Source organism: Vulpes lagopus, chromosome 3 (genome assembly GCF_018345385.1).
Source record: "Vulpes lagopus strain Blue_001 chromosome 3, ASM1834538v1, whole genome shotgun sequence".
NCBI classification, from domain to species: Eukaryota; Metazoa; Chordata; class Mammalia; order Carnivora; family Canidae; genus Vulpes; species Vulpes lagopus.
The window spans coordinates 55,894,246-55,908,330 of NC_054826.1; the positions used below are offsets into that span (position 1 = coordinate 55,894,246).

The 14,085-nt window shown below is 59.1% G+C and overlaps 1 protein-coding gene and 1 pseudogene across 1 annotated transcript; both read left to right on the forward strand.

Moving 5' to 3' along the window:
• Nucleotides 1-1,689: 1,689 nt before the first annotated feature.
• On the forward strand, nucleotides 1,690-2,398 carry LOC121488228 (annotated as a pseudogene).
• A 1,446-nt stretch (nucleotides 2,399-3,844) lies between these two features.
• On the forward strand, nucleotides 3,845-13,958 carry LRIT1 (leucine rich repeat, Ig-like and transmembrane domains 1). Its single transcript, XM_041749993.1, has 4 exons — nucleotides 3,845-3,966; nucleotides 8,155-8,606; nucleotides 11,654-11,959; nucleotides 12,951-13,958. Exons 1-4 carry the CDS (start codon nucleotides 3,845-3,847, stop codon nucleotides 13,865-13,867), a joined length of 1,797 nt encoding a protein of 598 aa, XP_041605927.1. The 3' UTR covers nucleotides 13,868-13,958.
• Nucleotides 13,959-14,085: the final 127 nt, after the last annotated feature.

A 14,085-nucleotide genomic window follows, 5' to 3' on the forward strand; every position in this document is an offset into this window, starting at 1 on the left:
TAGAGCCAGGCACCGCGCTTCCTGACCTTAGCATGATTCCTACAGCAACTCCGTGAATTAGGGTCCATCATCCTTTGCACTTCATGTGGGGGAACCAGCTCAAAGCAGCTAAGAAATGACCTGAGGTCACGCAGTGATTTGTGAATGGGGCCAAACAAAGGCCTGATCTCCTGTCCTTGGGCTCCAGGCAGGCGGCTTGCTCTACTGCACAAATGTTCATTCCCCGTTTGCTTTTCGTGCTGCCGGTCCCCACATAGGCAAGCCTGACCACCCCAAGGCTGGGCCAATGGCTCACATCCTCCCGGAGCCCTTTCCTGATGACCCGGCTACCGCATTTCCCTAATTTCTATCTCGCATCCCTGGTTCATACGTTCATCAGGGTTCTTTTCATGCCTACGAGACGGCAGGGAAGGCAGGACGGGGCCGGGACTCAGGGTAGAGCTCAGTGAGGCCAAAGAGAGGCAGGAAGCCGCCGTCCCCAACAGAAGTAGGAAAAGGCGGAGATGTTGGTTCGGGCTGGAGAAGGGACGGATGGGAAGCACCGAGAAAGCCATAGTGGCTGGATTGGAAGAGAGGAGGAGAAGAAAACCAACATTTCCTGGAAGCCAAGATTGTCAAAGCAGGCCCGGCATTTCATGCGTGCTCTGGGGCCCGACGTACCCAGTCACACCTCCCTGGCCTGGGCCTGCCTAGGCCTACAGGTGAGAGGGTCTGAGGAACCTTCTGGAAAAGCTGAGGGAGCCAGGAAGGGCATGACGGACCAGAGAGCAGAGCCGTGGGATCACAGGCGATGAAGGCACGAGCGAAGGGTGATGTCCATGTCTAGGTGTGTGGGAGGCAGGGGACACGCAGCTAACGCCGAGAGCGCTTTCTCTACAGACTCCTGCGCTCCTGACCCGCAGAGGACCGGCGTGCTCTCTGCCCTCACGCAGGGACTCCTCCTGCCTTTGGCACTGATGACAACGCCCACGAGGCATCGGCTCCACCAGCCAGTTCTGAAACTGGGGGGCCGTCCGGGGGGCAGCTGCTTGCAGGTCCCCGGGACTTACCTCCGCGGGCGCCCCCATCTCCAAACCTGCCCAGTACCTGTGGGAGCAGGTGCCTGCAGGTACCCGGGAAACTGGGTCCTTAGTACGTAGCAGGGGGCCTGTACCCCTGCAGGCCGTCGATCTGGGGAATGTGGGGTGGCTGATCTTCATGACCACGCAGCTCTCTGGAGAGCTTGGCTCTTGTCTCGCGGGGTCGAAGAATGAGTCTTGTGTACAAAGGAGAGTGAGTAAAGCGATAGAAGTTTGCTGAGTGAGGGGACAGAGATGGCTCTCGGAGTGACGGGGTCCCGGCAGGGTTGCCAGCCTGGGCCCCTACTGGCAGTCTTTTTATTTAAAACTGACCAGGGAGCCTGTGGCCTTGTTGTCTTTGGGATGTCCTGGTTTGAATAAGGACTGGTGGGGACACCTGAGTGGCTCAGCGGTTGAGCATCCGCTTTCAGCTCAGGGCGTGATCCCCGGGTCCCAGGATCGAGTCCCACGTCGGGCTCCCTGCATGGAGCCTGCTTCTCCCTCTGCCTGTGTCTCTGCCTCTCTCTCTCTCTCTCTGTGTCTCTCATGAATAAATAAATAAAATTTTTAAAAAAATAGAATAAGGAGTGGCTCCATTTCCGGTTTTCGGTTTGTCAGGGGCCAGCGCAGGCCTCAGGCAATTTGAACAGTTTAACTGCAAACATGGATATCAGACCAAATCATACAATTTACATTAACAATATGAATGACAAAATTAAAAAAGAAGAATTGAAGAGATCCCTATATGCCCTGTTTTCTCAGTTTGGCCATGTGGTAGATATTGTAGCTTTAAAGACCATGAGGATGAGGGGGCAAGCCTTTGCTATTTTTAAGGAACTGGGCTCATCTACAAATGCCTTGAGACAGTTACAAGGATTTCCATTTTATGGTAAACCAATGCAAATCCAGTATGCAAAAACAGATTCAGATATAATATCTAAAATGCGTGGCACTTTTGCTGACAAAGAAAAGAAGAAGGAAAAGATAAAAGCAAAAGCTGTGGAACAGACTGCGACCACTGCAAACAAAAAGCCTGGTCAGGGAACACCAAATGCAGCAAATACCCAAGGAAATTCAACACCAAACCTCAGGTCCCTGATTACCCTCCAAACTATATTTTATTCCTCAACAATTTATCAGAAGAGACTAATGAGATGATGTTATCTATGCTGTTTAATCAGTTTCCGGGCTTCAAAGAAGTACGTTTGGTACCCGGAAGGCACGGCATGGCTTTTGTTGAATTTGAAAATGATGGACAGGCTGGAGCTGCCGGGGATGCTTTACAGGGATTTAAAATCACACCGTCCCATGCCATGAAGATCACATATGCCAAAAAATAACATATGACATAGTTGTCTTTCAAGGACTTGGTGTTATTTAAAGTGTTTGTTTTGATAACATTTGGTCAGGCCATTTTAATAGTTGGGATGTGGGTGAGTGAAAGAAATTTTTGTGAATTAAAAAAAATAACTTAGTTTTTCTTTAGCCTTATTGAGCTATGAAATATGAAGGCCTCAATTTTGTACAATAAACTTTTATTTGTATTCTATACATAATTCTACATTTATTCCATTGTCCTATCACCAAATGTTTATGCTAGTCTAGAGCACCTCTTAAGATATATAAAACTAATAAGATGCTTTCCTAGTATTATTTTGGAGCAGCTAATGGCAGAAACATTGACTTTTTTTTTTTTTTTAAAGATTTTATTTATTAGAGAGCATGGGCAGGGGGAGAGACAAGCAGAGAGGGAGAGAGCGAATCCTCAAGCAGACTTCTTGCTGAGCAGGGAGCCCAATGTAGGGCTCCATCCTAGGATCCTGGGATCATGACCTTAGTCAAAATCAGATGCTTAACTTACTGAGCCCCCCACGTGCCCCCATTGAATCCTTTTAATAAAAGAGAATTAGATCAAGCTTTAAAAAATAGAATAAGGACTGGTGATGCCATCTGTAATGGTTCCCCTTTGGGTCTGATCATTCTTTGTAGGTCACAGGTGACTCTCATAAAAAAAAAAAAAAAGTGTCTCCTCCACCCCTGCGTAGGTCAGGGTGGTCTGAGCTGTTCCCTGATCTCTGGTTTCCTTACATCTCAGCATTTGGGGGACTTTCTGTGGTCCTGACTCCATGGCCCCCTCCCATCTCTCCCCACCTAGCCCTGTCCATCCCTTACTCAAACACACTGAGTAATGTTATGTCCCTTTTTCAGATGAGGAAGACTGTGCAAGGTCACGGCCTGGAAATGGAAGAGCTGGGATTTGAACCCTGGCCCTTGCACTTGGGCTTTTTCTAATGTTTTGATGGCCTTCATTTCATTTTTTTTCCCCAAACTGTCCCAGGAGAGAATTTCCAATGGCTAGGACTGTCTTCATCTTCTCTGAGCCCAGGCACCCCAGCAGGGTCTGTGTAGCCCCCCGCCTGGCTGGCACAGGGGTACTTCGCAGGCGAACAGCCAAGCTGGCCAGTCCGGGAGCCACTTGCCCCCCGGGTAGCTGCCTGTCTGCCCCACCTTGCCGCTCCCCGGCCCCTCCAGGCCTGGGGCTGTTGCCACGGAAGAGGGTCCCCCGCCCTCACCCTCCGGACTGGGTGATGCCAGGAGCAGTAAGCCGCTGAGTGCTGTGGCCAGGGCTCCCTCCTAATCCCCGGTCTGTCCCTGTTTATCCGATGGCCTCAGGAGGCGGGGTGGGAGTGCTGATGAGCCAGTGGGCAGCTGCTGGGCTTCCTGGGCTGGGACAAAAGAGCAGTCCGGGGACAGGGCCCTCCTGGGCTATAGGGGAGCCAGGGGCCATGAGGGTGGCAGTGGGCATGCTCTGGCTCCTGGCCCTCTGGGGGCACCCCCATGCCCAGGGCTCCTGCCCCTCTCAATGCAGCTGCAGCCTCCACATCCTGGGTGATGGCAGCAAGGCCAGGTATGGCACCAGGGGTGTGGGATGGGTAGCCCACGCCTGTCCCTGCTGGGCTGGGTCGAGATGGCTGGATGCAGGGGGTGGGACCTCCATCTTCCGGGCCCTGGGGACCCAGGTATCCTAGGGCGCTAGTCTGCTCTGTGTTGTCTTCCAGCCAGCAGGGCGCCGGAAGTACCAAGTCTCTTCACTCATGGGGGTGGGGATGGGGCAAGAGTGTGGCCCCTCCAGGGACTCTGTCCTGAGTCCTCTTCCAGGATCCTGGGGGAGAGGAACCCTCTGAAGGGCAGGGGAAGCCTCCCCCTTTCCTCTTTCTTCTCTTCTCCCTCCTTTCTACTCCACCATCCTCCCTGCCTCTCCCCAGCCCCCTTTCTCCCAGGCCTCTTTCATTCTCTTGCCTCACCTCCTGGGGGTACACAACCGCACCCCAGGTATTTCCTACCACCCCACCCATCATGCAGCCCCCTGCCTCCTCACGCTTCCCCAGCTTTGGGGCTCCTCTGGCCCAAGCCCGGAAGCCTTGGCCTGCACCCAGTTCGACGTGCTCTCCGAAAGGCCAGGCGTGCCCATTCCATTGCATGCAAGCACCCCTCCGTCCTCGGCCTTTTCTTTCACTTCCCCAAGGCCCACCTGAGCCCCGAGAGCACCTCCATCCTCTCCTCTCCTTCCTTTGGGACTCTCCAAAGCCACTGTGAGTTGTAGACTCTTGCTCTTCCGCCGTTGCTCACTCTCCTTTTTCTCTCTGGCAGTGTCCAGACCATCTTTTCTCTGACGTCTTCAACTTATCCACGAATGACCATTTATTTGCGTTTCCTGACTTGCTCAGGGATTCTAGGTCCTGGCTCAGGAGCCAGAGCCATCTTTCCTACCATCTTTTCAACATTTTGGAGTTCCATTCTCTCTTTCTCCCTCATCTCAGATGGGTGCTGGGAGCCACTGATGGTTTCTGATCAGGGCAGCAAGGTACCAGTGTGACTCTTACAACGATCCTGGCCGTAGGCGTTGGGTCGATTAGGGTGAGAGGGGATGGAGAGAACGGAGAGGCATGTCCAGGAAAGGATACCCCATGTGGTCCATTCTTGATTCAAGTCTCTGATGCTCCAACTCATATGGATCATCAGACTTAAGGATCTTTCCCCCCAAGGAAAGCCAGGGCTGAGCCCTGAGCAGGTCAGGAGACCGCCTGTGGCCAAGACAGTGTGACCAGGGTGATAAAGAGCCTCTCCAGCTCCCCAGAGAAAGCCCAGGGCTCAAAGTCACGCATCATCGGTGACAGACCTGGTCTTGGAACCCAGGGCTTCAGCTCCATCTCCAGATCTCGTCGGTGATGCTGTCACTGGCAGGGATGCGGGGCGAGCTCCCCAGGTTAGCCTTAGGATAGAAAATAAAATTCCAAGGTCACTTTCCAGGGCCCTGAATGTTGTCGGCTGGTGGCCATCCCTCCTCTGAAGGCAGAGCCCTGACATCAGTCCGCCCCCCCACCCCCGCCTGACAGTCTCTCGGCTCACCTGCACCCGCACGTCTGCAGGGTGCATCCTCTGAGGGCGACAACGCCTATAGGAGGCCCCGAGGTCCCAGGGGCCCCAGGAGGATAGCGTGGTCAGACAGAGGCTCTCCTGCATCTCAGATGCCTCCCTCAACCCACCTCCAACCAGCACGGGTCAGAGCGGCGGTCCCTACACCTGAGCGCCTGAGCCACCTGCCCGTACTCCATGCTTCCGCGTCATGGATACAGTGTGTGTCCTGTGGGTACTGTGGTTTCCTTGGGCGGCCCAGTCTGGGCACCTGGACACAGGTGTCCCCATGTCCTTTATGCCGTTTGCCCCGCCAGATGTGCTGGCTCCTCAGTGGTTTCTTTGGTTCCTCCCTTGATGATTTTCTCCACCTTTCCGGACGTGGTTTACCCTCGACTGCCTTCCTCCCTCCCCCATCCAGACCTTCCTCTCTGCAACATCCAAACCTTCATTCTCATTGAAAATATCACTCTCTTTCCTCCTTAGCTTGACAATAAGCTGTGAGGGGACAGGGGCTGTGACTGTGACGTTCTCGTGACTCTACAGCACCCATTGCTCAGCAGGGGGACCATGCACATCTCAAGAGTGTGGGTGGGTGGGGGTCACTGTGCCTCATGTCCAGCCTCAAGTTTCACGTCTTGGAGGCTCTTGCCCCGTGTACCTGACGTGACTGTGCTGCTCTGGGTGACAGCCCGCAGCACAGCCCTGATTCGTAGGCTCCCGGAGGGCAAGGGCTGCTTCCTTTCCTCTCAATCCATCCTCTGCTTTCCTGTCGAAGTTAATAGATCAGGGCTTAGGAAGTCGCTGTCTGGGCAGAGGAATCGTGGCCAGCAGCTTGCGGGGCCTGATCGCCAAAGTTTTTGAGAGTCGTCCTCGCAGAGCGTGGCACCCCTGCAGGTGACCCACGCAGAGCTGGTTGGTTGCAGGAGCTTGTTTACACCCCGAAACCCCCCTGCAAGGATGGATGGAGTCTGTTCCTGGAAACAGGAAGTGGCTGTGTAAGCTGCTCAGGGACCCACGGCCAGCAAGTAGGGCGCCTGGATGGGAGTCCAGCCGCAGGCCCGCAAGGTCCGGGCCCGCCTCGTGGTCCCTGAGGCTCCCTGACAGCGGGTCCCCACTGAGATAGATGGAGAGAAGTTTGAATCGGTACTCAGATAATTTTTTTTTTTAAAGATTTTTAAATTTATTTATTCATGAGAGACAGAGAGAGAGAGAGAGAGAGAGAGAGGCAGAGACACAGGCAGAGGGAGAAACAGGCTCCATGCAGGGAGCCCGATGGGGACTCCATCCTGGCACCCTGGGGTCACGCCCTGGGCTGAAGGCAGTGCTGAACTGTTGAGCCCCTGGGGCTGCCCTGACTTAGATCTTTTTGATAAAGGAGAGCCAAAGTGGTCACAGGGCCTGAGGCCCAGCATGACACGGGCCGCCCTCAAGGCTGCAGTGGCCCAGGTGAGGTGGGCTCGCCCGGCCTGTCCACTCTGCAGCCTGGCAGCTGGTGGGCACGCAGGGACAGGGTAGCGGGAGGTCCCCAGGCCAGTGACCAGACCAGGGCCCCTTGGCCCCCCCCAAGGAAGGCTCTGGGAGCAAGAGCAGCTTGGAGCCTGGGTTCCGAGGCTTGGTGCCCAGGGGGTTGGGGTGTGGGGCCCTCGGGACCATCTCTATCCCCCCTCCCCGGGGTTGGTTCTGGGTTCGGGGGCTGGGTGCCTGTGTGGGGGGGTGCGGGGCCCCCTCGGGACCGTCTCCATCCCCTCCCCCGCCCCAGGGGGCTCTGGGAGCAAGAGCAGCTCAGAGCCTGGTTCGGAGGCTGGGTGCCCCGCGGGTCGGGGGTATGGGGAGTGTAGATCGGGGTGCGGGGCTCTGGGGACCATCTCCAGCCCCCCACCCCGGCAGCAAGAGCCGCCCCAGCCCCTGCAAGGGCAGTAGGGCGGCTGTTGGATGCCCCCTCCTGCCCCTTGGCTCGCAGCTCGGAGTCCGGGGAGGCCGGGAGGTAGGGTGGGGGGGCCCTCGGGACCGTCTCCACCCCCCCTCCTTGGGGAGGCTCTGGGTTCGGGGGCTGGGTGCCCGTGGGGGGGGGGGGTGGGGGTGCGGGGGGGCCCTCGGGACCGTCTCCACCCCCCCTCCCTGGGGAGGCTCTGGGTTCGGGGGCTGGGTGCCCGTGGGGGGTGGGGGGGGGGGGGTGGGGGGGCCCTCGGGACCGTCTCCACCCCCCCTCCCTGGGGAGGCTCTGGGTTCGGGGGCTGGGTGCCCGTGGGGGGTGGGGGTGGGGGTGCGGGGGGCCCTCGGGACCGTCTCCACCCCCCCTCCCTGGGGAGGCTCTGGGTTCGGGGGCTGGGTGCCCGTGGGGGGTGGGGGTGGGGGTGCGGGGGGGCCCTCGGGACCGTCTCCACCCCCCCTCCCTGGGGAGGCTCTGGGTTCGGGGGCTGGGTGCCCGTGGGGGGTGGGGGTGGGGGTGCGGGGGGCCCTCGGGACCGTCTCCACCCCCCCCCCTGGGGAGGCTCTGGGTTCGGGGGCTGGGTGCCCGTGGGGGGTGGGGGTGCGGGGGGGCCCTCGGGACCGTCTCCACCCCCCCTCCCTGGGGAGGCTCTGGGTTCGGGGGCTGGGTGCCCGTGGGGGGTGGGGGTGGGGGTGCGGGGGGCCCTCGGACCGTCTCCACCCCCCCCCCCCCCCGTTTCCCCGCCAGGACCGTGGTGTGCAGCGACCCCGACATGACCCTGCCGCCCGCGTCCGTGCCCGCCGACACGAGCCGCCTGCGCCTGGAGCGGACGTCGGTGCGCCGCGTGGCGGGGGCCCTGGGGCCGCTGGGCCGCCTGGAGCAGCTGTGGCTGCCCTACAACGCGCTGGCCGAGCTCAGCGGCCTGATGCTGCGCGGCCTGCGGCGCCTGCGCGAGCTGCGGCTGCCCGGGAACCGCCTGGCCGCCTTCCCCTGGGCCGCGCTCGCCGACGCCCCCCGCCTGCGGCTGCTCGACCTGCAGGCCAACCTGCTGGCCGCCGTGCCCGCCGACGCCGCGCGCTTCCTGCGCAACCTCACCTTCCTCGACCTGTCCAGCAACCGGCTGCTGAGGCTGCCGCCCGAGCTGCTGGCCGCCTGGGCCAGGCCCTTCCCGGCCGGCCAGCGCGCCTCGCGGGTGCTCGGTAAGGGCGGGGCGGCCCGGCGGCGGGGGTCGGGGGTCCAGGGGGGCAAGGGGGTCGCGCCTGCCCCGCGGCCCGGGAAGCCGGGGCGATGCTCTCTGCCTCCAAAGCTGGCAGTCGGGTGCAGAGGTGATGCTCGGCGCAGAGGGACACCGTGGCAGGCACGGGCGGTGCCCCCCCCCGGGCGCAGTCCCCCGGGCCCCCCACCCCAATCTCCCCCTGCAGGGCAGCCTTGCCCAAGGCCACCCACCCTTTCTGGCCACGGCCCCCATCCCAAGAGCTCATCCCAGGCGGGGAGCCTCAGGGCGCAGCCACTTGTTAGGACCCTGTGGGGCTGAGTCAGTGCCCGGGCCTTGGGGCTCCCTGCACCCACATCCAGCTCAGCTGCAGGTCTGCTCCCGCTCCACACCTTCCTTGCCGCCCCAGCGAGCACGCCGGAGGCATTAATCTCCGGGTCAGGTGCACACCGGCACCGGGCTTCCAAGGATGCCCAGAGTATGCGAGCACCCCAGCAATCACGCTGCAGGCCTAATCTCCGGGTCAGGTGCTGCACCCCGGCACCCAGCTTCCAAGGATGCCCAGACCATGCGAGCACCCCAGCCCCTTGAGAGCCTCCTCTGAGCACCACCAACACATACGTGGAAGGAAGGCGGTCTGAGCTCCTGCTAACTGGTCCCCCTGCAAAGTGGTACCCCGCACTGGCCAGGTGCTTCCGCATGGCCTCGAAGCTTCCCTCAGTGTCCTGTCCCCCCACAGAACTCAGCCCTCACCACATCCTGGGCCAGATAGTCCCAAGCACAAGGCCTTTTGTTTTACAGATGAACAAACACACCCTGGGGGATGGTAGGAAGCAGTGGGGGGGGGCGGGGGGGCCAAGGCCCAAGGCCTCCAGCTGTGAGGGGGTGGGCACCTCAGCAGGGGGCGAGCAGAAGTGGAAGGTAAGGAGTGAAGAGAAACCTGGTAGGAGGTGCCTGTGGCATGTCCTGGCTCAGACGGGCTCCAGCGCCAGGGGCGGGTTGGAGCAATCTCAGAATGGTTTGGGGCAGCTCGTGCCCTAAGGCCCAGGAGGATCCTGTGAGGAGGGGATATTTGGAAGTCTTGTTGCCTGGGACAACAGCAAGCCCCATTCCAGCTCCATCCACCCTGCAGGCTTTCTCACCTGATAAAGGATAATGTAGAGGAGAGAACTCAGATGGAAAAATTATTGATTCCAAAGTAAAATTTAACTAAGTTCCCTTTTAAAATATATATATATGACATATCTCATATATATATGGAACTGATAACATATTCCAACAACCATGCGAGGGTTTGAGGCAGCCAGCGTGGGGTGTTGAACGAGTATTTTAAATAAGGCAAATGAGTATAAGAGACCTCCAGACTCAGTTTCCCAAAGCAGAGTAGAATCAGTTATACTGGCTGACCCTTCTCTCTGATTCCTTCTTGCTCATAATGAACCGATGGCTTACCAGGTGAACCAGATGTCTTTTCCTGCCCAAGGCACATGCCTTGCCACGACGATGACACGTGGCATTAACTCATTCTGGAAAATTAATATTGATTCTAATAGCATAACTCACACATGAATATATGTAAACGTTTAAGATATTACAGAGAAAGCCAAAAATCCTTTTGTTCCCTCTTCTGATTCCAGTTCCTACTCCCCCTTCTAACAGGTTTATTAAACCTACTCTTAGGTTTATTTGCATGTTCCCTATCTTTTAGGATGCATTCACAGTCACATATATATGCACACAGAAAGAATTTCTGAGTTTTTCAAAAAGATTTTTATCTATTTATTCATGAGAGACATAGGCAGAGGGAGAAGCAGGCTCCATGCGGGGAGCCTGATGCAAGACTGGATCCCAGGACCCCGGGAATCACGCCTGAGCTGAAGGCAGACGCCCAACCGCTGAGCCACCCAGGCGCCCCTCTTTCTGTGTTTTATAGAAAATCTCATATTGTATAGACCGTGCTGTATATATCAACCAGCACTGACTTTTTCACTCAATAGTATGTCTTGGAGATCTCTGGAAGTTACTACAAATGGATCGATCTCATTTTGGAGAAACTACTGCAGAATGTTCCAGAATACAGCTACAGGACAGCTAATTCAGCCGCTCTCCCTTTAATGAGCCTTTAGATTGTTTCCATTATCTTACCAACCCCTATGATGGCGCAGGGAACATTCCTGACTGTGCACCCTTAGGCACGCAGACAAATGTTTCCCTAGGATAGAACCTGAGAAGGGGACTTCTAGGCTATGCAGCATGCACCTAGATATTTTAAGATTGGTCCGGGGGTGTCCAAGTGGCTGGGTGGGCTCTCGGCCCCCACAAGTAGGGCAGGAGGGACACCGGCCACGCAGGCATCCCCGCTCTGAAAGGTGACTGCCCGTCGATGTGGACTCTTAGTTCTAGGGGCTGGGCATAGGCCGTGACGAAGACACACGGAAATCTCTTCCCTCCCGAGGCTAATAATGAAAATGGTGGGAACGCTGAACTTCGGCCAGTCTGAGGGGTGAACGTTTCCCTGTCATTTAACTTTGCTGTTTGCAGTAATTCGTGGGGGTCTGTGTTACAACAGGTAAGGGCCAGCCGGCTCACCGTGATGATTCTTGGGGGGCGGATGTATCATCATCCTGCAAACCTGAGATGCTGTTTGCATCTGCGACCCTGTGCCAGCGGTTAAATACAGCTAGCAGAGGGATGGGGGGAGGATGGCGGGAGAGGGACCCAGCGTCCCCGCAGCCTGAGAGTCACGGATGTACAAGCAGGTGGATGTGGCCCCCTCAACCCCTGACGCTTCCCCTCCCAAATATATCAGATACGTGTATATAAATAAGTCACACGCCATTGATTCGTGCGTTCAAGATTAAGCACAGGCTTCAGGTTCCACAGCTAGCGAGGCGAGGAGCTGCACCTGGAGGCCAGTCCCGCTGACCCTGAGCTCAGGACATGCCGAGCCCTCCCTGAGGGGGAAGAGGAGCTGGGCGCGAGTGGATGTGGAGATCAGGGGCTCACCGCCGGCCTCCCTTCTCCTCCCCGCAGGCCTGCAGGACAACCCCTGGGCCTGCGACTGCCGCCTCTACGACCTGGCCCTTTTCCTGGAAAGCTGGGCCCCGAATCTGGCCTTCATAGAGGCCAGGCTGAAGTGTGCCAGCCCGCAAAGCCTGGCCGGAGTGGCCTTCAGCCAGCTGGAGCTGAGAAAGTGCCAGAGTCCAGAGCTCCGTCCAGGGGTGGCCAGCGTCAGGTCCCCTCTGGGCAGTGCAGTATTGCTTCGCTGTGGGGCCACCGGCGTCCCTGGGCCAGAGATGAGCTGGAGGAGAGCCAACGGGCACCCGCTCAACGGCACAGGTGTGTGAGCTCCGGGGACTGTGCGGACTGGGCGGGTCGGAGGCAGTCGGGGACAGTGGCTCTGAACCTGTCCTACGGGAGCCCGGGAGCCCCTCTGTCACCCTGGGACGCCAGTTCCCCCACCCTGGGAGGAACAACATGCTGCCGTTTGGGGTGGGGGGTGCTCCTAGTAGACGTAATATTTAGAGTGAGTTTCCCAGTTGTGGTTGTGAGGCCACGAGGGGTCATAACCATGGGTGTTACCACCTACTGGGCTCCTTGGTGCACACGGTGTCACCGAACTTAAAAGACAACTTGATTATCCCTGCCTATAAGTAAACAGACCCCGAGAGGCTAAGTGCTTGGCTCCCGGCACGCAGCCAGTCGCCAGTCTTTGTGCTGTGTAGACAGAGATGGTTCGTCTCTGGCCCCGGGGGGTGGGGTTTGCAGGAGCCACGGCCCAGCTGTGTGCGGAAGGGGGGGTCAGGAGGAGTAGTTCCTTAGCACCTGACCCTGACCGGAAAACCCCGTGACCCACCCCACTTGCTTGGGGGGTCTCCTTCGGCTGGGTCAGCTAGTGTTGCTCAAAGACCGGGGTCTGGAATCAGTTTACAAAGCTGTATGAGGAGCTCCGTTACGTAAAACCAGTTTGAAAATGCTCGGGCTGAGGTGGCCGTGGGTCTGGACGGGGTGGCAAAGCCTCGCGTTCAGCCCGACCCCCTTACCCTCGAGCTGCCTGCTGCCCTGAGGCCGTTCTGTAGGACTCCGGGGCCTGATGAACATGGCTTGAGCACCGCAGATTTAGAAGGCAGGTCGCCCTTAGACTTAGCTGGAGCCTGGGTCCCCCTAATGCGAGCCCAGGGGATCTTGAGCCCCTTGACCCGTCTAAGAAAAGCTGAACGACTCTCAGGGTTTTCCCGGGACGGCAGGGGCCCCCGTGCAGCCCTGAGTGCCTGCTGCCCAGGAGGGAAGCCTGGCCGCCGGGCCCACTCACTGGCCTCTGTCCCCCCAGTGCACCAGGAGGTATCCGGCGACGGCGCCAGCTGGACGCTGCTGGGCCTGCCTGCCGTGTCCCCCCGTGACTCTGGGGACTACATCTGCCAGGCCAAGAACTTCCTGGGAGTCTCAGAGACCGTCATCTCCCTGGCCATCACGGAGCCCCCGGCTTCCACGGAGCGCGGTGGGCTTCCAGAAGCTGCCGCCTACAACAGGGTGGTGGCCCGGCATGTTCCCGACGGCCCCGCGCCTGGCAGCCCGGCCACTGCGCCCCCCGGGCCCGACGCCGAGGAGGAGCTGGGCCTGCAGCAGGTGCAGGCGGGGGCCCCAGGGCACCAGGGGACCCAGATGCTCAGGTCCCTCAAGGTGGTGGGGGACACTTACCAGAGCGTGACGCTGGTGTGGAAGGCGCCACAGGCCGGGAACACCACCGCCTTCAGCGTCCTCTACGCCGTCTTCGGACAGCGTGACATGCGGCGGGTGGCCGTGCAGCCTGGGAAGACCCGCATCACCATCCACGGGCTTGTGCCCAAGACCAAGTACGTGGCGTGCGTCTGCGTGCGGGAGCTGGTGCCCCAGAAGGAGCAGTGTGTCATCTTCTCCACGGACGAGGTGGTGGACGCCGAGGCCACCCAGCGCCTCATCAACGTGGTGGTGATCAGCGTGGCCGTGGTCATCGCCCTGCCCCTCACCCTGCTCGTGTGCTGTGGGGCCGCGCGGCGGCGCTGCCGCAGGTGTCCCCCAGGGGGCCCCGCGGAGGCCGGGGGCGCCTACGTCAACCTGGACAGGCTGGGCCACAGCGACGACGGCTCCGAGGAGCTGTCCCAGCACAGCCTCAGTGAGGCCGCCGGGCTCCTCTCCGCGCGGCCCAGCCTGGACTTGCAGGTGGCGGGTGCCCGCGGCGGCAGGCGGATCAATGAGTACCTGTGCTGAGGGCGCCCAGGGCCACACACCTGCTCGGCCCACCCGCTGACTCGACCTGGGGCCACGCCACGGGGTCCTGCCCGCGGGGACCTGCCTCACCGCAGCAGCAGCCAATGCTCACTAAGCCCTTACAGTGTGCCCGCCAGTGTCCTCGGGGCTTTATGGGCATCGACCTCATTAATTCTCATCACAGCCCTTTGCAGCAGGCCCTACGTGTTCTCCCCATT